The sequence below is a fragment of the Talpa europaea genome, assembly GCF_964194135.1.
Source record: "Talpa europaea genome assembly, chromosome: 11".
NCBI classification, from domain to species: Eukaryota; Metazoa; Chordata; class Mammalia; order Eulipotyphla; family Talpidae; genus Talpa; species Talpa europaea.
Window position 1 is genome coordinate 96,753,812 of NC_140078.1, and position 27,881 is coordinate 96,781,692.

At 54.9% G+C, this 27,881-nt stretch overlaps 1 protein-coding gene across 1 annotated transcript; it reads right to left on the bottom strand.

Annotated features, from left to right (window-relative positions):
• EFCC1 (EF-hand and coiled-coil domain containing 1) lies at nt 1-27,881 on the bottom strand (the record flags this gene model as incomplete). The annotated part of the gene is made up of 8 exons (XM_084247428.1): nt 1-137; nt 921-990; nt 2,413-2,553; nt 3,984-4,149; nt 5,292-5,433; nt 7,586-7,725; nt 25,827-26,134; nt 27,201-27,881. The coding sequence occupies 8 exons, from the start codon at nt 27,879-27,881 to the stop codon at nt 1-3; spliced, it is 1,785 nt and encodes a 594-aa protein (XP_084103554.1).

Here is a 27,881-nt window from a genome sequence, read left to right on the forward strand (position 1 = left end):
TCAGCAGGAGATGAGGCAGGGACTGGTGAGTGCAGGAGCTGCAGAGGCTGGTGCCAGTGGCTCTTTCTGCAAGAGCTCACAGCCAGCTAAGGCTTGGTGCAGGGCATCCAGAATGGCCAAAGGGCTAGCTGTCTCTGCTGGAAGGAGAGAGTGGGGAGGGAGGGCTGGGTCACTTGCCCCCTTCCTTGCACCCTCCTCCATCCCGTCCAGCTACCTCCTCTTATCTCTCTACCACGGAGGTCCTGGGGAAGGGGCTCCTAGGGCACAATTTCTGGCCTTCTCCCTGATGTCAGGGCCTGTTCAGGGCACATATCCTAAATCCAGGCCCGACGGGGCCAGTGAGGTCAGGCTCATCACCAGTCAGTCACCCCAGGCCCTTTGCAGCAGGAGCTCGGCCTGTCATTTTGATGTCACTGGTTGGCACAAGTTGGCACCGAGGAATTTCTGCTGCCCTGAGCTTTGTTTAAACATGTGGGGGAAGGTGCTTAGCTTGGCACTTAAAGGGAGATACCCAGAGCCTTGGGGGCAGCCAGCATGTGGCTTTTCTTCTGCACCTCAGTCTCCTCATCGATGGGACACAGGGGCCTAACAACACAGGTGCCACCTCAGCCCAGCCCACTGAGCCCAGTGACTGTGGACAAGTCTGAATCGCCAGCAGGGAGCCTACCCAACTCCCTGGGAGACTTGGCCACACTGGTTTCTTTAGCTCTTCTTCCTGGGACTTCTGTTCTCTGCCCTTTTCAGATAGCACTTTTACTTTCCTCAGAACTGGTTCTGCCTGTCCCCTTTACAGCTGGTCAGGGCGGGAATGACGGTGGCATTTGTAGGCAAGACATCAATCTTGGGCCAAGGCTGGGGTTTCCTGGTCAGGACACCCTCCAGCCACCGTCCAGGCTCCTAAGGTCGGGGCGCTGTCCTACCGTGTGCAGGGTCCCCGCAAGCATCCAGCGTGCTCAGCAGAATCTTCCCCAGGGCTCTTTTCGATATGTTCTGAAAGAGAAATGGAGACGGGGCTGAGACGGTGCCCGCATGGCCTCATTCAGCAGGTGGGGCTTGGTGGCCACTGTGGGCTCTGGCTCCCTGGGGGCTTATGGCAAACCCCAAATCCCTTCCTGCACCCCCAACCCTGCCGGTGACTGCACTGCTTGATGGGTGGATGGAATAGCCTGCAGCACCCATCCCATCAACCAGAGGGCAGGTATTTACTGCCTGTCACCTATGCCCAAGTAGGCACTTGCGAAATAACCCTGAATAAGAGCATTTTTATGTATTAGCACTTTACTCCTTGCAGCAGCTTGTTTAAATGCCCATTTTCACCAGTGGAAAAGGCTCTGCAGAGAAAGAATGAGGAATTTGCCCACAGCCAGGAGGTAGCAGGGCCGGCATTTACCCCGGGCTGTTTGTCTGGAGCCCGTGTGGGAACCAGCGTCTTTGCTGCGGGTGTTGGCGGCCGCTCTCCCGGCCTCATGCCCTGTGTGCCAGGCCACCCTGCTGCCGGCGGCGCCTCCTTCAGACCTGGCTTCAGGTCCCCGCCCACCTCATGGTGGCCAAGCAGACCTGGCTAAATCAAGTATCTCTTAAAAAAAATTATTTTTGCTGATGCTATTTGGGAACATAACTGGCTACTGTGTACTATGTTGTCATTTTTTCCTGTCGGCCGCCTTGCCGGGGAATCCCAGCCTTTGGCCTCTGGTTTCCCTGGGTGTCCCATGAGGGTGACTCTGCTCTACAGCGACCGGTCGCTCTGTGTCCCCTTCCCAGTTCTTACGCCCTCTCTCCTGTCGTGCTGCCCTGGCCAGAAGGTCTTGGCGGCAGGCAGTGGCGACAGGCATGTGGTTAGAAGGATTCATCCTAGCGCTTCCTCAGCACGTGTGAAGTCTGCTGGGGTTTAGCAGAGACTCTTCTTGGCTAGGAAGGTTGTTCTTAACTTGCTGAGTGGTTTTATAATGAAACCAGACTGTTCCTGACTTCTCTGCATCTACTGAGACAAACAAATGCTTTTTCACTTTTAATCTACAATGCGGTAGGTTGTGTTGGTAGGTTTCTTGTTCTGATATGGAAACATCTTTGCTTTCCTGGGATAAGTGCAATTTGATTATGTTGCATTTCGTTACATTGTTGGATTGGGTTTGCTAATATCTAATTTAAAAATTTTCCATCCTTATTTAAATGTGCCATTAGCTTACAGTCTTCCCTTCTTACACAGTCACGTGTCGCTTAAGGACATGTCCCTTCAGACCCTGCACCAGAGCATCCTCCTTCTTGATTAGCTTCTCTGAGCCTCTGTGTCTGATCTGGGTGTGGACATAACACCTCCTACGGTGAGGAAAGCCCAGGGCCAGGGCCTGGCACCAGTGGGGGCTCCCTCCCAAGAGCCCCTCCCCTCCCCTGGGCAGCCTGCCCCCAGCCTACCCGGTCCCGCAGCCTCTGCAGGAGCTGCAGCACGTCCACCAGCTTCTCTTCCAGCAGGGACAACCGCACCCGCTCCGTCTCCACCATCTGCAGCTCCAGCCGCAGGTGCTCATTCTCCTCCGCCTTCCGTGGTAGCTCGGCCTGTGGGACCAGTGGGGCTCAGTGCCCGCCCTGCTGCCCTCTGCCCCTGCTCATGGCTCACTCCCAGGCAGGACCCCTTTGCTGGCCTTGACACCATCACAGAGATCATCTCACCTGGCCCCTCGCCTGCCAGGTGGTTAGGCAGGTAAAATCACCTGTATCTCCGCTGTGGCACTGAGGCCCAGAGGAGCTGAATGGCTGGCCTGAGGCACACAGAGAGCCGGGCTGATGGAAGAATAGGAGGAAAATGTTTTATTTTACAGTCAAGGGACTCTAGGTGGAGAAAAGAGAAGGAGACTCTTCTCTCCACCTTTCTGATTCTTTTTCTTTTTAATAATTGCTTTTCTTGGTTGCAAGCAACAGAAACTGACCTGGCTGGTTTAACAGAAAGGGAATTTGCTGGTGGTGGACTGACTGGTGGGGTGGTCCAGAGTGGACTGATGGCTGGAGAGCCTCAGGAACCCACGGGGGGGGGGGGGGGGGGGGAGCCGAGAGCAGGAGCCGCTCAAGGCTCGTGTCTGGCAGCAAAGCAGAGAACACTCTCCAGCTGTTTCCTCCACCTCCCCGGATATGTAAAAAGAAGCGCAGGCTTAGAACTTCAGGCATGGAAATACAAAACTCTCTTATGTTAAAACCACGGTTTGTGAAAGTGCAGTGCTAGGGCTTAGTAAATGCTAATTCTTGGTAGCATCCTGCGGTTAATTACTTGGAGCAGAGACATGAGGAGAACAAACTAAGCGGCCAGTTGCTGTAGAGACATCTGGCCGCTGGTGTTGCGGTCCCAGCTCCCCGCTCCCCAGTGTTCTTGATGACAGCACTCACTAGGTTTTCTTGGTGGGGGGGACTGCCCCTCATCTGACTTTGCTAGAGCTCCCAATCCCGAACCCTGCCCCCTACCACAAGGATGGTCCCGGGAAGAGCACTTGGCTGAGGCTGGGCCAGCAGAGTTCCTCCCTGAGATTTAATGGGAATGAGGCTCTTATTGTCCCCTTGGGGTTTCTTAGGTGGCTTGATAGGAGCCTGGAGCTGTCTGTGGTCTTGCCATCCCTCTTCCCACCATGCAGAGTAAGCCCCTCTGAAGTTGGGGAGAGTGAGGCCAGTACCCAGAGAACCACAGAGTAGACAAGGGGAGACAATCTAGCCAGGTCCCTGGAGCCAGCCGTGCCTGAAGCTCATCTCAACTGTTCTTCTGAGGCTGTTCTTCCCAGCTCCGTGTTCTAATAAATTCCTGTTTTGCACTCAGGCTGATCTGAGATGGATCCTTTTAACTTGCAGCCAAAATATTCTTCATCAAAGGAAATCACATTGCTGAGTCTTGGTTTACTCCTTTCTGAATGGGGCATAGGACTTGACTGAGATGCCTCACTGTTCTCCTAGCTCTCAGAGACCCTAGGCTTGATCCAGTCCTCAACCTCTGGGGCTCAGCTGACCTCCTCCTCAGGCGGCCCCACAGTCTTCCCTCTGCAGCCCTGGGTCTCCAGGTGCTCCACCAGTGTGGCGATGCGGGCCTCCAGCTCCCCCAGCGCCCGTGCATGGCCAGCACTGCCAAAGTGGCCAAAGTAAGTCAGGAGCTTCTTGGCTGTCTGGTCATCACACCTGCAACAAAAGGAGAGTGGCGGCACTGCTTCCCGAGGCTGCCCCAGCCTCAGGGAGTGGGGGCCTGCGCCCCTGTGCTCAGCCCTCTCCCTGGGCTCCACATCTTTCACAGAGGAAAAGCCAAAGGCCTCACCTGATCTACGCCCCACCCACCTTCACTCACTCTGCTCCAGCCTCCGAGGCCTCCCTGCTGCCCCTCCCACTTGCCTGGGGCCTTTGTCCTTGCTACTCCAGCTTTCCAGAATGCTTTCCCTCATTTCCTTCATGTCTCTGCCCAGGTGGCACGCTCTCAGAGAGGCCTTCCGGCATCTCCCTGCATGGCTCCATCTGCCCCCACCCTGCTTCATCCTCTCACTCACATCTGTGCCTGCTCTCGAGGGTGGGGGCCCCCGTTTATTCTGTTGGCCCAGTGCCCCTACGCCGGCGGGACAGGGCACCCAGCCGCACCAGGTGCTCGCTAACTGACACGTGGACTTGGAGAGCCAGGGATGACGCTAACCCTGGAAGAGCGGCAGCACTGTGCAGTCTCATGGGGACGTCACTGCGGCCCCCAGGGGGTGGCCTCATGGGGGTCTTTTATCACAAACCCTCACGAGAGCTGAGAGCTCTGCCAGTTGGGTGTCTTCGTTTAGAGGCGAGAAGACTGAGGCCCCAGAAGCCAGCGACTTGCCTCAGGTGCCCCGGGTGTCCCTGGCCCGGCCTTGCCCCCCTCCCCCTCCTGGTGGTTGTGAGGATGACCCGAGCTCAGAGGTCAGAAAGCGCCAGCCCCGGGGCCAGGTGGGACGGGGCACTGCGGACAGTGTTTGTCACACGGAATGGGGGTTTGGAAGGCACCTGACAGGCCTGCAGGCCACACTGAGCAGTGGGGCCTGCCTGGGGACAGTGACCAAGGGATGCGCGAGGCAGTGGGCTGAAGCCACATGCCTTTCTGCTGCGCTTTCCTCCCTCAGAGCTGGGGCCGCGCCCACCTCCCCCCATGGATGAAGGGCAGGGGTTCCCAGATGTGAGTCACCCGCTTTCCTCCCAAGGTCAGCTCTGCCCCCGTGTGAGGGCCTCTAGGCTCTGGGCCTTGCCGGCTTTGGGCTCTAGGTTTTTGGGCCCCAGCGAGGACAGGTCCCGGGGCTGCGTCCCGGCTCACTTACCCGCTGCCGAAGCTGGACAGGCGAGCCAGCAGCGACCCGACCTCGACCGCGGGCGGCCCCTGCCCCTCGCGCCACTCCTCCTCCTCTTCCTCATCAGAGGCCGCCTGGCCCTCCACCGAGCGGAACAGCTGCTCGCCCCCTGCTGGAGAAGCGAGGGGTGGGGGCATGGGACAAAAGGGGAGCTGGGGCAGCTGTCCCCAGGAGGGCAGAGGGTGGGACTCCCCCTGCTCCCCACAGCTGCTCCCCCACCCCCATGCTCCATAAGGTACAGCCATGAAGACTGCTGAGGCCCCTTCCTGCCCCCAGTGGAGCCCCCCTTCCCGGGATTTTACACCGGGACACTGGGAGGGAGAAGCCTCCTTTTCTTCTTTACTCTCTAAGATGACACAAAAAGCCAGGGCCTGCTTGCGCCCGGAGAGGTGCGTGTAATTTCCATTTTAGGGCCCTGCAGTCCCAGCCAGGGGATCAGGCTGGGGGCGGGCTCTACAGAACACACACCAGGGTGAGTGGGTTTTCAGCTCTCAGGGGGCATGCCTCTGACCCCTGGGGGGGAAAAAGGGGGGGGTGTGTGTGTCATGCATGTAACTGCTGTGGCCCCCAGCATGGCTGGGCCTGGTGGGTGCACTACAAGTCCCAGGGCCTGCTGTGGCTGCCTGGTGCCTGGCATACCTCTCAGGCAGCTCCCACTCTCTTGGGGGAGCCCTCCACTCCCCACCCCTCCCCGCCTCCCTCTCTCGGGAGACATGTGAGTCCCACCTGGCTTTGGTTCAGGCCGGGCAGGGACCAGTCTGAGCCAAGGAGACTGAGGCCAAACTTTGAGTCAAACTTCTGGGGAAGAGAGATGCCATCATGCCTCCATCCCTGGAGTTGAGGGCGTGGGTCTGGAGGTATCAGTGGCCAGCCTGTCAGTCTGAGGGGGGCGCCCTCTGCAAAGCAAGTCCATGCAGAGCAAAGCTGCAAAACCACAGGGATGGTTCTGCCGCCTCTTAGCTGAAGACTGGTTGGATTGTATTGTTAATGGTTTTCTTTGAGTCACTTTGGACTGAATGGCTGACACTCACAGACAGATACCATCCTAACCGACACAGCTGTGCACCCCCAATCACTTGCAGAAGATCTGGGGTGGCCCGGGCAGCGGTATTTTTAAAAGGCTCTGGTGATGCTGGCACGTGAAAGGTCTGAGAACCCTCAGATGTCCTGACCTGGATGCCCTCCCCTTAGCCTGACACTCCCAGCTGGGTGGGCTCAGCGCCCTTCTGTTTTGTGTTAGTTAAAATGTGTCCCCGGTGCAGCAGTACCAGGGCTGAGTGGCCGTTCCATGACTTTTGGAGTGTGAGTGTATTTTTTTTTTCCCCAGGGGAGAGTGTGAATGTGGTCTCCCATTGCCACAGATTATGCAGTCAGTTTTCCACATTTGGGAAAACTGCAAGGGTGACACACCTGGACTGTGATGGAGGAGAGCCTCGCTCCAGGAAACCACCTTCATCATCGTGGTGTCTCCCTTGCCAGGTAAGTATGTGAGTGTATTTCTGACATGGACATTTTGGTTTTCGTTCTGAGAATTTCTGATGTTAAGTGTGTATGTGTGCGCGCTCATGCATGGACACACACGTGCACACGAGCATGTGTCTCCACGTATGCGTATGTATGTGTGTGCAGGTGTGCATGTTTGTATGTTTTGCCTCTCTGGGTATGTGTGCACACATCTGTGCATGCATGTTTTGTCCTCCTGGGTGTGTGTGTTGTCTGTGTACATGTGCATGTATGTGCTTTTGTGTGTGGTTATCATCACAGTCACAGTCTGGTGCTGGAGACAGGGGAGGAGGTGCGAAGATGGGTGGGAGCCATGGCGCCCAGCGCCCGCTAGCTCCTGCCCACACCCAGGCCAGGACAGCACAGCGGCACACCTCAGTCAGCTTTTCTCTCCTTTCCCCCTGATGACTCCACATTCACCAGGCCCAACTTCTTAAGACACTGAACCTTTTTATGGTCTTCTTGAGGGGTGACACTGCCAGCCCCTGCTTATATACCTCTGATGTTGGGGTGCTTACTCCACCCTGGCTTCTTGGGCATCCAACCCATCCCTTTGTGGGACTGAGAGTCCCTCAAGCTGGAACCTGCTTCTCTGGAAGCCACCTTCCCTCACTGCTGTGTTTTTAAGTTTGAAAAAATTAAAACTTGGGATACCCAGTCCCAGCAAGTGGGGGTTCTGCTTGGAAGCTGAATGGTCAGACTGGGTCACATTCAGATCCATTGTCAGCCTGGCAGTAAGTTTGAGTGTGCGGGGAACAAACCTTCGTCAAAGGGTCTGCTCTCGGAGTTACTGTCTGGAGGGGTCTCTGGGCCTCTAGTCCCACTGTCCTCAGGTTCATCACTCTTGGCATCTGGCCCTGAGCTGGCTCGTGGTAAGGTTGGGAGCTGGGTGCCCTCTGACCTGTGGGCAGGGAGAAAGACACGGGCATTGAGAGAAAGGCGAAGGCTCCGCCAACTTTCTGCAGTGGGATTGTGTGCGCCCTCCCCCTGTCCCACTTTACTCTGTGCAGATAAGCTGCCTCTGATGTGCCTGAAGAAGGCCCTGGATTGTCTGTGACTGACCCTAAAAGCCCTTAAAAGCTTCTGTTCTTGCCCTTAAAAGCTGTTAACTGAAGCATCTCTTTTCGGGCTTTGAAGAACCTGCTGTACCACCGTGAATCGCTCTTCTTGATATTCCAGGGTTCTCACGTTTTAAATAATCATTTTTCATATTCCTGAAGTCACAAGGTCAGGGGAAAAAGAAAAAGAAATTTGTCATAAACATGAAAATGTTCATTAATGAACTGGCCACTTACTGAGTTTTCACCCCTTTGTTTTACAACATGACTCTTACCCATCTTTTCAGCATCTCAGCCTCTCCCTGAAGGCAGATGTAACAGTTCACTATGAATGGTCTGCTCGGTGAAACTGCAAAGCTTGAAAAAGGGGACAATGCATTTACTAGGATCAAATATTAGTGGAAAACAAGGGCTGCTTGAAGCGCAGGCAGAACCCCTGGTGGCGGGAATGTGGCAGGGTTGGGTGTTTGTGGCCAAGGAAGAGGAAATCAACATGATTAGGAAGCGCCAGGAGTGCCAGAAGAGACTCCAGAATTGGGGAATCCTAGTAAAATGGACACTTCTCATAATGTTGCCAAAGGGACAAGGGTACACCACTGGGTTCTCACAGCTTTGTTGGAAAAATTATTCCAAAGGAATAAGCAACCCTGAACCCTTCTGTGTCTCAGCATTAGTGCATTGAGCTTTTAAAGCACTTTTTTAAATGAATAAAAAACTAAAAACAAAATTATGACGTGAGCCAGCAATCTTATTTCTGGATATACATTTAAAAAAAAATGAAAGCAGGAACTCAAGCAGATATTTGTACAGCTGTGTTCATAGCAGCATTATTCATAGTAACGTAGAAGTGACCCAAGTGTCCATCAATAATGGATAAACAAAATGTGGTTTCTATGGTAGAATCCTATTCAGTCTTACCAAGGAAGGAGCTCAGAATCTGCTACGACATGGTGGAGCTCAGAGACATTACACTAAGGGAAATAAGGCAAACCCAGAAGTCCGGGCACTGTGAAGGTCTGCTATATGAGGTACCTGGAGGAGTCAAGTTCACAGAGAGGAAGTGGCATGCGGTTGCCAGGGGCTGAGGGGCCTGGGAGTGAGGATTTAGTGTTTATTGGGGATAGAGTTTCGGTTTGGGAAGAAGAAAAGGATTCTGGAGATAGATGTGGTGATGGTTGCACAACTTTGTGAACGTACTTAATGCTGCTGAATTGTACACTTAAAGGTGGTTACATTTTATGTTATGTATAGATTTACATTGGAAAAAATGAATGGTTGAAAAGATCACTTGATTTTATTAAATAGTAAACTCGTTTTAATAATTTTGTTTTTATTTTTCAAGTTAGTCTCATGTCACAAACACACACTACTTTTCACTTTGGTCCCATTTTATGTGGATTCATTTTAATGCATTTAAATATTAGTGGAAAACAAGGACCCTTGTCCTTATTTCAGGAGACCCTATTTGGAGTCACTGGTCAGTCCTTGGGCCTCTGCACAGACCTCACTACAAGAAAACTTTCTTGCAGGGCTTTCTGACTAAGAATGGAATGGGGTCCCTAGCTAGATAGTGAGCTTCCTGGCAGAGGAGGTATGCAAGCAGGTAAGGGGCTTCAGTGGTGGAATTTTGAAGAGTTGAACAAGACAATATCTAAATCTTCCCAATATGTGAAACTTTTCCCCACTCCATCCCCCCAAATTATTTAAGGGTTTCAACAAGCAAAACGAGATGGAAAATTCTTAGCCTGGCACAGGCTGGCCCCAGTATACTGGGTCTCCACTCCCTGCAGCTACTGGACCCCGGCCCTGCTCTAAGGGCAGCTTCCCGCATCAATAGCAGTAATAATACCGGGTCTTTTAGATGCTGACTGGATGTCGGGTGCTCTTCTTAGGACTTGAAATGTTTTCCTGACCACAGTCCTGGATGATTTTGCAGATGAGGAAACGGAAGCCCAGCAAGCTAGAGTAACCTGCCGGGGCTGCACAACTCGAATGTGGAGGAGCTGGGATTTACACTTGGCCGGTGGCGGAAGGGGAGCTTGGAAGGCAAACTGGGGTGACCCCGCCCAGCTGCTGTGTTCATTAGGCGACTCCAGGTCACATGCAGTGAAGTGGGGAAGAGGAAGCCACCAAGAGCAGTTTGGAGAGCAGGACAGATGAGGACACACTTTGGAATTTTCCAAGAAATAAAGTGTGGCTTCAGAGAAACAGCAGTTCCCCAGGGAGGCCGGGGTGTGCCACTCCTGACTTGTAATTAGCATCTAACTGCTTCTGTCAGCTGGCTCCATCTGCAGCTTCGTCCCGTCCCCGTTATCACACAAGCTTGCTGTAATATCTCAACCTTAAAACAAAGAAACAAGCTTCCCCGCCAGATGGCTTCCCTTAGCTACCACCCCGTCTGTTTACAGCAAAACTCCTTGAAAGCGCTGCCTCTGCTCCACATGCCATTCAGTCCTGCCTTGTCACCCAGCACTGCCCTTTGCTAGATTAATGGCTGTTTGTCGCATGTGGCCTACAGAAAGGATCGAAGGTCCATTCCTCTCTCACTAGAGCACGTTCTTCCGTGGCTTCCGGGAGAATGCTCACCACCCCTCACCCCCAGCGCGCCTCGTCTACTTTGCTGTTTGTCTTCATCCTGAGCCCTAGTGATTTCTCCGTCTCCACCCCATCTCTGTGCTGTGGTCTGTGCTGTGCTGTGGCTTTTGGCCCCATGATTTCCAGTTGGCGTCCACCCTGCCCCCGGTGCAGTTTCCTAACCAGTTCCCCAGCTAAACTGCTGCGTTGGCACCTCCACGTGGGCATCCCCACTGGCATCTCAGAAGCTGCCTGTCACCCTCGACTTCCTCCCCCTGCTCCTCCTTCCTTTCGTGGAAAGTGCCATCACTCACTTGGCCACCCAAGAGTGGTCATTGGGCTGGGCCACTGGAGCTCATGCGTGAGGGTCAGGGCCCAGCCCAGTGGCATAGCAGAGGGCTGTTGTGTGCCTGTCATCTTGTGGCATCTCCCATGCCTGGGTCTGTGCAGGTCAGGAGAGGATGTGAGAGGAGGAAGAGGGGACAGGAGTGTGGCCCCTGCCCTCCGCAGACCTCTGGTGGAAACAGGACCAGAAGCAGGGAGCACAGAGAGCATCCTTGCTTTTCAGGGCCATACTCCCTGGACTCAGGGCCTGACTTTCACACAGATGAGCGTGCTGGGTCAGAAGAGCAGGGACAGTGTCCTGGAGGGGACAGGACTTGGTGCTGAGTAGAATGGGAGAGATGTGAACAGATGTGTCTGGGGACAGGAGCGGGCAGCAGGGACAGAGCAGAGGACTCCCAGAGCAGACTGGGAGGGGCTGAGGAAGACCCTGGCTGGGTACCCTTCCTCTGGGCTGGGGTTATGTGTTCTATTTTGGGTAACACTCATTCCCTGGATCTTGGAGTCTGGTCTCTCTCAGAGGAGGTAAAGATTAAGTCACAGGCATGGTAGGGGGGCCACCACCTCCAAAGCTGGGCCATATTCCATTGTCCCACCCCCAGTTTCACCCAGCCTTGCACAGTCCCGCTCTCGTTTGTCTTACTGATGGTGGGTGCCGGGTTAGGTTTGCATGTATTAGGTTGCATCAAGTGCAACTGCAGATTTTGACTGTTTTTGGCCTATAAAAGGGCAATTTAAAATGGTTCAGGCTAATAGGAGGTGCCCATAAAATATTAACTGGCTGCAAACCCACCATATACCCTGGTTTGTGAAAGGTTTTCTTAGGATTTTCTGGGGCCCAAAACTTATGGGAATAAATGAATGAATGATACAATTAGCAGTAATTCAGGTGAGGAAGAAAGCTTGGTCAGGTTGGGACAAGGCCAGAGTCCAGGGGCTCCCCAGCCCCCTCCCATCACCTTCTGTTCTTGGATTGTTCCAGGAAGCATTAGCTTTGGAGCCACAATACCCAGGTTGAGTCCCAGCTCCATCACTTTCCAGTTCCAAGCAGCTGCTTCCTGTGGGTCAGGGCTAAGCCATCTGCCCACCTCCCAGAGGGGTGGACCCTTAAAGTGAGAGGATGATGGGGTCCTTCCCAAACTGCAGGCATTTTGGGTCACTGGTCCTGTTGTTTACTAACACAGATTTTCTAAAGGAAAAGATAGTCACCAATAACGAAAAGCCAGTATCTCTTGCAATAAATAGAAACCATAAAAATATATAAAGTGATGACCACAAAAAAAATTAGTCAGTGATATAGCTACATCTTATTTTCTCTCTGCCTCTGCTGACCACAGAGCTGTTTGTGCTAGGGAAAGAGCTTAGCAGTGTTAGGATGAGCTAGAGATTGATCAGTTCCAGACCAGGACTTGAGTAAATCAGGGCTGGAAAGGCACAGTGAAGGGCCTGCCTCCTGGCTCCATGCCTGGCTTATGATCCCATACTTCTCCGCTGCTGCACCTCACTGGGGAGCCATGGAGGGGCTGCGGGGTGCTTCTGAGACCTGCAGAGCTGTCTGTCATTCTTTGCTTTTCAGGACCCACCTCATGCCCTCACTTCCGGACAGATTGAGTCCTTGTGTGCGGTCGGGTGTCCCCCCAGCTGGCCACATCTGTACACTGCCCAGAGCCCCAAGTGAGCCTCTGATGTCTTCCTCCTGCCGGAGGCCAATGGCCACATCTGGCCACCAGCCCGGCGGCTTACATAATCATCAAGGGCCAGATGTTTTTCTTCCCCTCTCCTCCAGGCCTGGCAGCTCCTGGCTCCTGGCTTAAGGCCTTCAGTAGCCAGACCCCTCCATCAGTTCTGTAATGCAGAGGGGGGTGAGGAGCTGGCAGGTCTGGTGTCTATCCCACTGGCCGGTCTCTTCATTTCTTCTAACCTGTGCTGTCTAGTATGGCAGCCACTAGTCACTTGCAGCTACTTAAATTAATGAAAATGAAAAAAGGCCAAAAATGTATGAGCCACATTTCAAGTGTGCAGTCGCCATATGTGGCTGTGGCTACCAGGCTGGACAGTGCTTATACAGACCATTTCCAGCATCAGAAAGTACTGCTGGACAGTGCTGAACTAAAGGCTTATTAAAAGTTAATGTAGTAGTTCACAGTCGTTTTGCCTGAATTCTCATTTGAAAGCCACTGTTTTCTATTCAGTTCAATGTTACAATTCACTAATACAGCCCTGCGGTGCCAAGTTTGCTCACACTACAGTTATTTGAACCTAGAACTTGAATCTGTTGGTGTATAAACAAAAAATGTATCACAAATGAGGTTCCACACCTCCTCATCAGAACCATTTGATGGTGATCAAAGCACTAGGATGAACACTGATCAGGGGTCTGCTTGGGCTTCTTCATCCCATGGGAATAAAGATAGTTGGCCCTGTACTGCGTGGGGAAAGTGCAGCTGTCTCCATGGCCTGAAAGGGTGTATAGTCTGGGTGTATTAAAGCCCTAAATGTGAAGGGTAGAGTTATAATCAGAGAATATATAATGGGATAGCTTTGTGACCTAATGACATCAAAGAACACACAGGCTGGTGGATGTCCCGTGGCCAAATTACGCATTAGCCTCCCAGGACCCAGCAGTTCCTTCACCAGATATATATTCTGAGGACTAGCACACTAGTATGCCTGGAAGAGGATGCTCGCCAGTGTCATCTGGGGAGAGGGATATAGGAGTGGGTGGGCACTCTCAGGAGGGGGAGGCGGTGGGCAGATGTGCACACAACACATGCACCGAAAACACCCAACACTGAGCACAACACGCAAGCAGCAGAGTGAGACAGAAGACTCAAAGAGAAGGTAAACCCAAAAATGCACACTTTGCAAGAACACAGACCAACAAGAAGATACACAGAAATCAGATGAGATTGGTTGCCTACGGGCAGGAAGGGGCATGGGAATAAAAAGTGAGAAGATCCTTTGCTTCCTTCACTCCAGTCCAGGTCTCCTGCATGAGTGGTGGGTCAGTGGCCCAGAGTGTGCAGCATAACAATCTCAGGACATTACTGTTTAAGTCGGGGGTTGGCAAACCTTTTCATAGGAATAGAGTAAATATTTCAGGCTTTGCAGCCCACACGGTCGCTGCTACAGCCATTTAATGCTGCATTTATCTGTGGAAGCAGCTACAGATAATATATAAACAAATGAATTTGGCTGTGTTCCGAGAAAACTTAGTGGACATAATTTGAATTTCAAGAAATGTTTGTGTGTCAGGAAATACTCCTTTTTGAGTTTCCTCAACCATTTCAAAAATATAAAAATCGTAGCTCACATATTATACAAAAATAGGCATGGGGCTTGATTTGGCCTCTGGGTGTTAGCTTGCTGCCCCCGCCACACACACACCCCCCCAGCTGAACTGATAAACTGATAGCTTTTATTCCTGAGTTCATTCCAGGGGAAACATGTTCAATCACTGTGGTGAACTGAGGTATCACCTTTATCCCCAGAGCCAGCCAGCACCTTCTGGATTTGCCGAGAATTCTGAGTGAGGTTATGGAATAAAGCCGCCATCTGGGGTGAAAGGACCACCTTGAAGGCAGCAGGGACTCTCGTGACCGGCCAGGACAGTGTGACCATCTGGGTAAGCAGAGGGAGGGCTTTTGTTTGTCGCTGATGTGTGAAGCGGGTAGAGGGCTGACAATCTCCAGGACACACACCAGGGGAGGTTCGTGCGAGTCTGGAGGCATAGGGCATGAGACAGCAGCAAGAATGGGGGAGGTACCCCAGCAAACTGCTATACCAGCTGCATCTGCCCCACCCCTTGCTTTCTGCCTGAGTCTGGCCTTGCAACCCACCCACTGATTCTGTTACTTCTGGGGCGCCCCTCTGAGCAGTTCCTTTCCAATTGCAATGAGCCAGTGCTGGCTTTTGTTGTTTGCAACCACAAACTCCTTGCTGGTGCCAGCTTCAGCAACTGATTTCACTTATCTGAACTTGATCTTTCCAGTGAAATGTCTGTCTCACCGTGGCGGGTGCCATGGTTCCTGCTGGGGTGGGCAGAGTTTCCAGCAGTGACCCTCAAGATTCCACATCCTAATTCCTGCAACCTGTTAATGTGAAGAGGTGTCACCTGGGATGGTGTTTGTGTCACCTGCAACAGCTGACCGTACTGGCATCATGTCCCAGTATAGTCACAGGGGTTCCCTGAAGAGCAGAGTCCCTTCTCTGTTGGCACAGAAGAGGAAGTCAGGGAGGCCTGAAGTGGAAGATGAAGTGGAATGCCAGGAGCAACGCTTGGCCCATGGCCATCAGGGGAGAGGGGAACTCAGTCCTGCAGTCACAAGAAACCCAGTTCTGCTGACACCTGGATGAGCTTGGAAACAAGATTCTTACTGAGTCCGCCAAGGAAACCCTGATTTCAGCCTTCTGAGAACCTCATGAGAACCCAGGGCTCTGGCCTCCAGAGTTGTGAGATCATAAGTGGGTGTTGTTTTAAGCCACTAAGTTTGTGATAATTTGTTGTGGTTGCATGGAAACCAAACCCAGCTGCCCAAGCATTCTCACCCTACCTTGCCCTGTGTTGACACAACCGCCATCATGCTTTCAGGCACAGAGGACTGTGCTTCTGGAGAAATTAGAGTGGTCTAAGCTGATTGTGATGTTTCCTTCCTTTTACCAAGGATTGGCTTAGGAACAGGCATGTGGTGTACTTCTAACCAGTGAGAGGTGAGGGAGAGTCTGCCAGAAGGGTCTCTGGGGAAAGGGAAGTTGAAGGAGGAAGTTACTTTTCTGTCACTGGATGTGGTGGTGATGCCTGAGGCCCTGGCAGCTGTCTTGGGGCCGTGAGGACCCATGCTAACAGGCCAAGATGACAAGCGGAAGACAGTGGAAAGGTGGAGCATGAGGTCCTTGCAGATGTCACTGAGCTGTGAAGGAACTGCTCTCTTCTGGACTTGGGGTCATCATTGCTTGTGGTGGCCATCCTCAGCCGGGGTTTCTGTCACTGAAGCCTAAAGCTTTATCCTAGCACCGCTTAGGGGTTCACGGGATTGTGCCTTGGCGTCCTTGGCATAGTGCTTCGTGACTGGCAAGCTCTCAGAAACGTTGGATCAGGCTTCATCCTGTGTCTGCTCCCCTCCTGCCTCTGCTCCCGGGTGAGTCAGGTTCAGCCAGAGAAGCTGGGTCAGCGGGGGACAGCCAGCTGTGTCTGTGGCTACTTTATTCCATGGGGGTGGCTACTGTGATTGAGGGCTGGCTCTGCAAGTCTAAAACCCACCTCAGGGGGAGACAAGGGGCCTGGATCCAGGCCCTGTCTACAGATGAAGCCTCCTCTTTTTCAGGGAGGCCTCAGCCTCACTGTAAGGCCTTTCAGGTGATTAAATTGAGCTCACCCAGATTTTCCAGGATAATCTTTACTTAAAGTCAGCTGCTGTGGACTTCAGTTATGTCAGCAGGGGCCTTCACAGCAACTGTAGATTAGCGTCTGAGCCACCAGGGACAGTGACCAAGCGGCACATCAAGATGACACATCAAAAGATCCCCCCTGTACTACCCAGGGCTCAGCATTTTCTGCAATGGATGGAAAATGTCACTGGCATTTGCTTCACTCTCTGCTTTCAACCCTCTGAGACACTCAGCAAGCTTTGGGAAGCTGCAGGACTGACAGGACCCAGCCAGGCCAGGGCCCTCAAGGGGGGTGTCAGCAGACCAGCCACATCACTGAGCCTGCCCCGGAGGTCCTGGGGCACACACACATGCTTCCTCTGCTGCGTGGTGTTTCCTGAGCAAAGCCTCTCAGGAAGCAGAGACTCGTGTGTAAAAACAAGAGAACAACAGTAGGAAGAAGAGCACAAGAGGGGGGCATCGGAGGGAGAGGTGAAAATAAACCACAAAGAGGTCCGTGTGGGACAGTCCAGGGGTCCTCTCAGCCTGGGAAGCACTCATATCGCGTGTCACCCCCCCCCCAGCACTGGCTGCCACCTTTACTGGCTGGTGTGGAGTCAGGTGTGCCCTGCGCCCCTCTTGGGGTCGGTGCAGGGTGACTCGCGGTGCCCAAGGATCTCTGAGGCCTCTTTGGCCTGAGCTGCTCATTTTGTTCTGTAATTTGCCCAGCAGACGCATTGTTGACCAGCCATGTGCGGCTGCTGGGGGCACTATACTGGGCAGAAGAATGACCCTGACCTCATGGAGCTCGCGGTCCCCCGGGAGGTGGGCCTCCATCACAAATCACAAAAGGGCCTTGAGGGAAAGGCCAGGGGCTGTGAGAGGCAATAGGAGTAGACCAGATGGACTGGGGTGTAGATGAGCTGGCAGCGTGGATGAGCATTAGTCAGGAGCAGGCTGTGGGAAAACTGAGGGGGGCCTGCTCGCCCAGAATGCCCAATCTGGTGGGCTCCAGGAATGGAAGGATCATGGTGCCTGGAGGTGTGTGCGTGCGGGGCAGAGTGGAGGAAGCTGGGGGTGGGGGGCAGGGGGGGGGGAATGGGAGTCGGGGCAGAGCCCTGGCTGGTGTTTGTCCTGAGGGCACCAGGAAGCTACAAGGTTAGGTGAGTGTAGAAAGGACCACCTTGGCCTCTGCATGGTCAGTGGGCCAGAGAGGAGTTAGGAGTCCCGTCCAGGGGTGGGGCAGGGCAGGGTGGTGGGCACACATGGAGGGGGCAGGATCAAGGGTGGGGTGCATAGGGAGGGGGCCTCTGGGCTCTTTTCCTGCCCTTTGTTTGGTCCATCCTCATCGGTCACTTTCCAACTTGCTTGGCCCCTCCAGACCAGCACAGATGAGCCAAGTTCATTCCCATCTGCTGCCGACTTCGCCCCCACCGCACGTCTCACAGATTGCTCCTTCCCTCTGGCCACTCAGGTGTCAACTGCAGAAGCCTCCTGTCATGGTGTGAATTCTCTCCCCAAACGTACACATGGAAGCTCTAACCTTTGGTCCCTCAGAACGTGGCTGTGTTTGGAGGCTGTGGCTGGGGAGAGGTGCTCAAGTTAACGTGAGGCCACTGAGGGGCCCCTCCAATCTGGTGTGTCCTTATAGGAAGAGGAGGCGAGGATACATACACACATGGAGGATGACGCAGGGAGAGGACCACCGCCCGCCACCCACAGCTGAAGAGAGAGACTGCGCCCTCAGAGAACCAGCCCTGCTCACTCCTGGCTCCTGCGCTGCCGGGCCCAGAACTGTGAGGTGGCAGGTGCTGTTGAAGCCCCAGCCCGCGGCACCTGTTGCACAGCCCAGGCCAGCAAGACTCCGCCCCAAGTGCTGGAGTGAAGCTGGCACCTCCACCTCACCTCCCCCTATTCATCCTGTTGGTGTCGCCCATTGGTGGACACCCCCACCCCCACCCCAGACATCAGCTCTGTGAGGTCAGGGACCTTGTCCTGCCCATGCTGTTCCCCTCGTACCCAGGACAGCACAGGCACTTTTGGGACACATGACAAAAATTTGGTTGAATAAAGAAAAGTCTGGTTATTTCTGACAGTAAATCACGAAGAGACAACATGAAGAATCTCTGTACCCCCTTACCGGGCTCTGACTTAGGGTGGCCCTACGCATCCCCACGTCACCTCAGTCCTCTCAGACGTGTCCCTCTCCGTCCCCTATTCAGATCAGGTGACAGAAAGTCTCATGTTTCTGGCAGTCCAGGCACTGCCTTGCAGGAGGAAGGCACTGGCTCTCCTGGGGCAGGCACTCTGTGGACTTGGTGGCAGCAGGAGCATAGACTAGGGGCAGTGGCACTCCCAGCCCAGGGGACTGTCCATGTGACCCAGATCTGGTCAGTCAGACTGGCAGTGATTGCTCCATAGCAGTCACCCCATCAGCCTGCTCTGTCACTGGCGCCATGACTGGCTCGAGGATGGACAGGGCCATGTTAGGTCAGCAGAGCTGATCTGAGGTTCTGCTGTGACTACGATGAAAGAAAAGCTCTTTCTGTTGGGAGTGACCAGGAGAACAGGAGTCAGTCCTGTGGTGTCGCAGCTCTTGCCAACATGAGGGAAGAAGGAAAGCAGAGCCAGTCAGAGGAAGGCAGAGAGGGAGCTGCCCAGGGGCCACCACCTGAGCTCTGGATTCAACAATGCCTTAAACCAAATGCTCTTAGAATTTTTAGTTGACAAATAAGTAACTTTTTTTTTTTAAAGTGGTTCCACCAGGCCTCCCTGGTGGCACAAGGGGTTAAGCACAGCACTGTGAAGCTGTCTGCACCCACTGCAGCACGAGTTCAATCCCCAGCCAGGGAGCAACCCACATGGCGCAGCAGACCTCTCCTGACTCGCCTGCTGCTCCCCTCAGCAGTGTATTTCGGTAGATCCGCTTGTTCTGCTCCCCACTCAGTCTCTGGTGAATCCTCCCACCCCCCACACCTCTGGCCTGTACACCAGTTCTTAGATGCATAAATAAATAAATCTTTTAAAAACAAACAAAGTGGTTCCAGTTTGGCTTCAGTCATTAAGAACTAAAATACTGAATATAGTGTGAACTTCCTCCACTGGAAGAAGGGTATTTGTTTCTTTCCATTTCTCTCTGCACAGCACCACCTGGAGAGCCTGTGCAGCAGTTTGGCCCATCAGAACACCCTGGGGACCATGGTACCTGCTCCCTCATGCCCTCCACAGTGGCACTGGCCAGGGTCTGCAGAAGTGTCAGCACCTCCCACACTGCGGGCACACGTCAGGGTCCTAGCTTAGCACCTTGGAGCTACAAGCATGCCCGGCCTCCACCTGCTGCTACAATGTCTCGTGGGTAAGCAGCACGTCCTTGTGTGGATGGGACCTCCCTGGACAAGGGGCAACAACAACATGTGGCAGGCCCTCTAACTTTCTGGAAAAGCACAGTGCTGCACACGAAAGCTCCAGCATCTGGCTCCAACGCCCAAACATCCGCTCTTTCATTTTCCCTCTGCACAGTGCCTTGTGCAGTCTTAATCTTTCTTGGTCTTCACTCCCCAGGGGAAGCGCATGAGGTGGATGTTTGTTGTTTCTGTCTGACCTGCGTCCTTCTATCTTGTAGCAGCCCCCACCCCCACCCTACAGCCACCCTCCCAGCCCACACTGGTGTTGGGTGTGGGGTGTGCTCTAGTCCTGGCCAGCTGGAGTACTCCCCTCCCCCTGCCCCACCCCATACACACGGGGATCCCAGATGTGGCCCCGTCACCTGGCTGGGTTGGGCAGCATTCTTCCCTGGGCCTTTTTCTCCAGGAAAGTGTGTTGGCTCACCAAATTTGAAAAGTTCTAAATGTGGGGTCATTGTAGCCACTCCTTGCAGTGTGCAGCCAGGTGAGTGCAATTGAGCAGAGATGGGGAGGGAGGGAGCATGCTGGGGGCACAGGGGTTTAAAGTCTGTGGCGCAGACACATAAACACTGCACAGGTGAGGAGGCTCCCCACAGGTGAGGGCCAACTGGCGGCAGGGACATTCACTGGGTGCTTATGTGCCCAAGCCAATTTGACTGTTATTGTTTCCTTAGTGCTTACCCTGTGATATAGGCATTAAAATTAACCGTGTTTTCCAGGTGAAGAAACAGAGGCATGCAGCTTCCCAAGAAGTGTCAAGGCACCGAAGATAATGTACAGCATTTAGAGGTAAGTGGACAAGGTGGGGCATGGCCAGTGGTGACTGGCCTGGCACCTCAGGCCACCCTGAGTCCTGTGGCTGCCCTACCCGGGGAGCTGGTGCCTCAGTTCTTGTAACCATCTGCATATGCCTAAGGGCCCCTGCCCAGCTTGGGACTGGAGGAGCTGGGACTTGAAAGCAGGGGTCTCAGTGCACCCCCTTACCTAACCAGGAAGGTGCAGGAGCCAGAGGTTACTCCCAGCCCACGCGAGGGCAGTGGCAGAGCCTGAGACTCTTGGGCTCCTGAGGACTGAGTCCCTCTCAGGCTGTGCCCCGACTTGCAGGGTGGCCTTGGGTAGATTGCTGTCCCATTCTGGGCTCCAACTTCCTCTCTGGAGCTCAAGATCCTGCTCTCTGCAAGGGCAGGAAGCCCTAGGCCCTGGGCTAGCACCAAATGCCTGGGCTCAGGATCTGCCCTCAGAGAAACTGCCCAGGGCCATGGAACCAGGATAGATCTCTCTGGGAGAAGTGATTAGTGATGGAACAGTTCAACCACTGAGCCACACTCCACGGTGCCTCTACTCCCGGGGCCTGAAAAAGCCTCTCTTCTTTTTTTTTTTTCCTTTTTTTAAATATATTTCTTACATCATTTTTCAATTTTGCACAATTTATGCCTTTTCATCTTGGTTATATTCCCCATACAATTGCACCCCCCCTTATTTTGACCCTAATCCCTCCTCTCCCCACCCCCCCACCCCCAGGCCTCCCTTCTTCCCCCCCCCCCCGCCCCCCTGCTCCCCACCCTGTGTGACCCTGCTTTGGCATTGCACTCACGTGGCTTCTGGGCAGGCTGTGCTTTCCTACACAGAAAAGAACTGCCGGCCCCTTTCCTTCTGCCTGTAGTAGCTGTGGCGGCCACGCGGCCAGATGAACGTTGAAAAGAGCTGACTCCCAGCCTTCTGGTTAGGAGTGGACAGTGAACCCCGATGTAGTTAAGCCACCATTCGAACTTGCCACTGAAAACAGTCCTAAGTGATAAATCCTCTACTACGGACATTTTCCCAGGGGTTCACCAGACTGTTTTTAGACTAAAGTGGCTTGACACTCCCTGCCCTGCCTAGCCATGGTGCGTGACCTGTGGGCAGTGGCGCGAGTGAAAAATTGTACTGCTGGACCTGGGCTCCCACCCCGCAGGCCTGTCTGCATCTCCAGGGCCCAGGTGGGGAGGCGGCAGGTGCCCCAACGGCACTGTCCCATTGTGAGCCCTGGGTATTGTCCCGGGAGAAAGAGTTCCCACCAGCGCCCACCCACACACCGGCTCCCAAGGATAATGGATGCTGAGACCAGACCTGCCGCCTCCGGCTCCAGATGGTGCCATGGACCCCACCGCCCCGCCCCCACTCAGCTTCCTTCCCTCCCTGCCAATGATTTGGGCCCCCCAGGTCAGGCGGGCTGCTGCCATGGGCAGAAGAAAGGAGGTGGCCCTCCGATGGCCTCAGCTTTATGTTCCCTCCATGGTGGCCGCTGCCCTTGGGTCCTCCCCTCCTCCTTCCTGGCCTTTTCATCCTCCCCAGCAACAAAGCCAGTGGGGACAGACTGGTGGCCCCTCCTCCAGCTCCAGCTGAGCGGGTTTCTGTCTTCTCTGAGTTTGAGCCTAGGCCCGCCCAGCCCAGCGGTGCTAGCCCCTGACTGCCTGCCCAGGTCTCCTTAAAGGTCCAGCTGCTCCTGGGAGGTGGGGTGGTGGGGAGAGGGAGGGAGGGAGGGCAGGGAATGGCTCGGATGTGGGGGCTGCAAGAGAAGACCAGAGATACCACAACCACCAGGGGCCTTCCACTGAGTTAGGGATTTCCAGCCGCCCCCCACCCCCACCCCAGCACCACTCCCCCAAAGCCGGATCAGGCCATTGGCCAGCTCTGGGCATGCCTGTGCTTGCCCATGCCCCTTTCGCCAAGACAGTTTGAAAGTCGGCAGCCATGCCTTAATGCAAGCCTCGGACTGGGTTCTGGGCCAAAGAAATGCCAAGACCTGGTGCTTCCAGGGGGGCTAGCGGGTAGGGCAGGAGACCACCTGCAGTGACCCGCTCCCCCTGTTCCACAGCAATTTCTGAAGCACCAGAACAGGCACAGGTTGGCAAGGGCACAGAGTGCCCCCAAACCACACCTCAAAACATTCAGCCTCCTGGAGAAGCTGACTGTGACAAGCATGTCCCACACTAACAGGCTCCCTCCCCAGCGGCCCGCTGTCCAGGACTTTCCAGTTGCTGCAGGCAGGGGGTGTGTTGTTAAGCACCTGGGATTTACGCCCCTTGGTTCTCCCGGGAGGACCTACCTCCATCTCTGGGTAGTGACTAGGGTTTGGCCAATCAGATCACTCAACTATCCTGTCCCATCTCCCCTGCCCCACCCCAGAACAGGTTCAGGGCTGAACATGTTTTCAGGTTGGTCCAGTGAGGTTGAAAGGACATTGATCAGGAATCGGGAAACTCAGGTGAGCCCTTGAACAGTGAAGTGTTGGCCTTGTGACATGAGTAGCATCCCCTCCTGAGGCTGGTTCCTCACCAGAGGAATGCTGAACCCCAGAGCACCGTCAGAAGGCCAGAGTGAGTTGGTTTCTGGGAAAGTGCTGGAAATGTGTGATCAGGGTTGTGTGTTCTAACCTAATGGCTTCAAGCTGTCATTCTGGGGTGAGGGATTCAGCCATTGCTCCTCTCCCCATACATCTGCAGAGCACCTGGAGGCATTACAGAGTGATGTCACTGAAGTAGTGATGGGGCTCCAGTCTTTGGGGTGTGGGGCCTCTTCTCCCCACCCCCAGTTCCTCCATACTATAGGCCCAATAGGGCCTTGCTGCAGGAGGTGGTTCAGCCCACAAGAGGGACATCTGAATCCTGGCATTTGTCATGCAACAGCCCCTGGTCGCCCCTGGCTCCCGACCTGTAAATGGGGCAGCAGAGTCCAGGAGGATTTGTGCCTTTACCTCAGTAGCCTGGTGTGCAGCTCTGGGCTGTCCTGGCTGCGCTGTGACTCCTGCCTTGTCACTCTGTGCCACTGACAATGTGCTTCCTCGCTGGCCTTGGTTTTCTGCACTGCAAACTGCAGAGACTAATACCTTCTTTGCCAGCTGCTGGGGGTCTCCTGCACTAACACAGCCATGCCTGTTGCGCAGCTGATGTTCATGTCTTTTGCTGTTTGTCCGACCCTCTTACAAGAGGGAGAGCTTTGGGGCAAGTCAGTCTAGAAAGCCGCACACTGACCACAGAGAAGGGGCAGAGGAGGCCTGCCTTCTGATTCCCTGTGGTGTGGAGCATGGAAACAAGGGACAGCACCATGCAGTCACCACGATCTTCCCGCGGTGTCACTCACTGTCTCCTTTAGAGCCGCCATAATATCTGCTTCCCAGTTTCCTCACTAGGAGCGACCTGATGCTACTTGTCGTGTCACCATGACCAGGCTGCAGGAGCAGCTGCCTGGTAGAGTTCTGGGCAAGGAAGATACAAGTTTGGCCTGGAAGGGGAGTGGGGGGGGGGGGTGCAGAGGGATTTCTTTTCCTGAATATAAAGGCAAAGCTCTCTTGAAGAAAACCCTTCCCGCTACCAATGTTGCCCATCTTTCCTGGACCTAAATAGCAGGCACTAGGCCTGACCTGGGGGTGCAGCAGCCATATTGTAACCATGAGTCAACCTAGGTAAGGTAAAGTGGAAAGAGAAAGAACACAAGTATGGGGGTAGGTGGACCTTCCATCCACCTTCTGGCCATGTGGCTTGGCCCAGTAAATTCTGAGCGCCTCACTTCCTACATTCTATAAAAGGAGAATAAAACCCCTACTGTGCAGTTTTGGGGAGGGCTAAATGGTGTCATGGCTACAAATCCACCTTTTCTCCAGTAAATGGCTGTCTCCATGTTTGTAGTTGTTCTTACAATTATGCCCTAAAGGACAGTTAGTTTAGGGCAAAACAATGATAAGACCTATTATTTCTCCTCTTGGAGATAGTTCCAAGGCTGGACATGGGCCTCAGGCCAACCAGCTCTGCTCTTTAGCCAATCAACTATGCAAACAGGAAGTGGCTATCCAAACATTTGGAACTGCGGGAGACTGGCCCAGAGTGGGCCTCCTCAGCAGCATCCCTCCACTATTGTGCCTTCTCACCCCCCAGCCCAGCCATGAGTACCTCAAAAGTCCAGGCCAACTCCCTCCTCTGAGCAGCTGGGTTCAAAGCCACCCTTGTAGCCGTCCCTCCCACCAGCCTGGCCAGCCCACCTGCCTGTGAGGCCAGAGGGTGACAAACCCTCGCCTGGCTGCCTACTCCCCCCTGACCTCCCCACTACTCCCATCTCTTTGTCACAACTGTCACAACGCTGGAGTAACATATATTTTTTTGAAATGTGCATCTGCTCCCGTCACCTCCTTTAAAACTTTTCCAAGGCTTCGTGCTCTCTTGAGGGAAAAACTGAAGTCCTTCCAGGCCCTAGATGGCTGGGCCTCTGCCTGCCTCTCCAGCTTATCCCCTCCAGCCGCTTGGCCTCCTTTTAGTTTCTGGAACATACCAAACTCCCTCGTGCCTCAGGGCTTTGTTCATATTGTTCTTATTTTTTAGAATGATCTCCCCACACCCCATCTTGGTCCATCTTGCCAGGTAATACCCCCATCCTTAACTCTTCACTCTAATGTCATTTCTTCAGGTGCTGGCTGAGCTGCAGCAAGTCTGACCGTACCCCCCCCCCCCACAGCCTGCCGACACAGCCTCTCATGCTGTGCTCTCACATGCTCTCCCGTGGCTGCTCAGAGCAGGATTTCCGGCTGTCCTGTTCACAGTCACATCCTGGTGCTGGTGTGCTCAGTAAGTGTGAAAGGCAGGTGGGTGTGCCTTATGGCTCAGAGGGCGGTGGGGCTGTTTCCTGACCACCTAGTGTGTGCCAGGCAGGCCCTCACTGCTTCACAGCCAGTCTGGCAGGCGTGGACAGCCGTCAATGGCCAACAAAGAGGAAGCAGGCTCTGAGAGGGCCAGTGCCTGGCCCATGTCGTGGGTCTGTCGGAAGCCCTGCCAGGATTGGAACCTTGGTCCCAAGTCCAGCTTCCTGCCCCTGGGGAGCTGGCACAAGGGCTTGGTGTATCCTTTCTGTCTTTCTTAATCTTTAGAATGGGGCACCTACCTCCCAGGGCTGTTGCAGGGATTCAGTTGGTCACATAAAGTGCTTAGCTCAGAGCCGGGCACGTGAAGTGCCCAGTAACCATTAGCTAGTGCCATTATTATTGTCAAAGAATAACATACCCTGTGCAACTGTGAATAAGTAACTGGAACTACTTTCAACAGGTGTATGGATGGGTAGAGAGCCATGAGTGACTGAAGAAATAGAAGAATGGACTTCCGCATGGAGGAACCCATGAAGGTGCATAGAAACAAGGAGGGAATGCATATGTGAGGCTTGGGAGAACAAGAGTTGTTTTGGGGGCACCCGGATTTGCTCCCTGGCCCAACACTCCACGCATGCCCACTCACCTGTAGCGCTGCAGCTCGCCCTCCAGCCGCTGCACCCAGTGTTGCAGACCTGGCACCTGGCGTGCCAGCACCTCGAGCTCCCGCACCCGGCTCAGACTGCGCAGTACCGCCTGCCGGGCCTCCTCGGCGCGGCGCCGGACCTCAGCCTGGCCCTGGCGCAGCCTCCCGGCACGGGCCTCAGCTGCCGCCAGCGCATCCCGGGCTTGTCGCAGCTCCCGCGCGGCTGCTTCGGGCTCATTGCCCCCGGCTGCCTCGGGCCCATCGCGCACCGCCTCCAGGGCGCCTGCCTGGCTCTTCCAGAGGCCGACCTGCGGATACAGGACAGCAGGGAGAAGGCGGTGAGCGCCAGGCACCTGTCGGGCCACCATTTTGGCGCCCTCCCAGGTAAGCAAATCGAGGGTGCACGTTTTTTCTCACACTGCTGGCGGGTGCCAGGTGTGTCTGAACGCTTAATCCTCACAGTCACTGATGAGGCAGGGACTCTAATGATCCTGCTTTTATTAAGGGATGAGGGAGTAGGGCACAAAGCCCATATTGTGTCTTTTGCTCATTACCAGTGATTTCCAGATGTCACCCCTCTGCTCTGCCTGCCTCCATTCCTAGCACTTCACCCTTCTTGGCTCCTCCATCCTCCAGACTCAGGGAACATCTAAGCACCTCACAAGGGCATGTCAGGCCCTTGGCACATGGCTGGGCACAGTGGAGAATTGTTAGTTGCTTGCCTTCCAGATACTGAGGCTGGGTCCATAGCTCACTCGGTGCCTCCTTTTCAGTATTCCAGAGTGGCCCTCCCTCTGCAGGTGGTGGGCGGCCAGCGACAACCTGATGCACAGTGGCACTTCTGTTAGCACCAGGGTATCAGGTCTGGCCCTCAGGGAGGCCCATCAGTAATGTTGTCTGTCTGAATGAATTGCCCAACTACCCCCTTAGGCAGGGAGCCCCTTAAAGGTAGGGACAGGCTCTTTACCCCTCATCACCTAAACCTGCCAGAAGCCTGCACCACGGAGAGCTGGTGCCCTTTGGATGACTGAGTATGAGAGACCTCCCAGGTCTCCTGGAAGGTTCAACTCTCAGTTAGGAGCAAGAGGACATGGGGCAGGGGTAGTGTGGGATGGTGATCTGGGTGGGGCTGGGTTGGGGGGCGCTTAGGGGAGGGGGAAGCTGGTGGAATGGTTGCTGAGAAAAACAGTGGGGGCTGGAGTGGGTGAGAGAGGGGTGGGGTGAGAAAGAACCGCATCCAAGTCGGCAGAAGGAGGGTGGGGCCGCTCTCTCCGCTCTTCCTTTTCCTCTGCCCAGTTTGCAGCCCTGCGGTTGCTCGGAGGACCCCTTCCCCACGCCAGCCCTGCCCGCACCCGCACCCTGCGCAGCGCGCACCTGGAGCGCCAGGCAGCGCGCGTCACTGCTCTGCAGCGCGGCGCGCAGGTCCTCCACCAGCTCGCGCAGGCTGCTGTTCTCCTCCTCCAGCCGCGCCAGGCGCTCGCCTTCGCGTCCGCCGTCCGGCCCCGGCGTGCGGGGAGTGCGGCGGCGCCGGCGCGGGCGGCGCAAGCGGATCTGCGTTTCGATGTGTTCGCTCAGAGCGCCCCGGGGCAGGCGCGGCCCGGCGCGGGTGCCGAAATAGCCGCAGAGGCGCGCGTGGAACTGGCGGAACGTGAGCTCCGGCGGCTCCGCGCACAGCGCCAGGCGCGCCTCCTCCGCATCAGCGTCCGGGTCGGCGCCCCCGTCCCCGGCGCCCCCATCCGCGGAGCTCGCGTCTCTGCCGGCCGCGTCCCCGGCGGGGGCAGCGCCCTCGCCCCGCAGCCCCAGCACCGCGCAGAGCGCTCGGAAGTCCGCGCGGGGCAGGCGGCCGGCGCCGCGGCAGTCCAGGTGGTGGAAGACCTCCTGCAGGTACTGGTCCAGGCCGGTGGCCAGCACCACGATCTCGTTCTCCACGCCGCGGTCCAGCCCGTAGTGGTGCGCCAGGGCGCTCAGCAGCCACTGCGTGCGCCTCGCAGGGCGCCGGTACGGGTCTCCCGCGCCCTCCACGCCGGTCTCTGCGCTCGCACCGCTCGGTTCCAT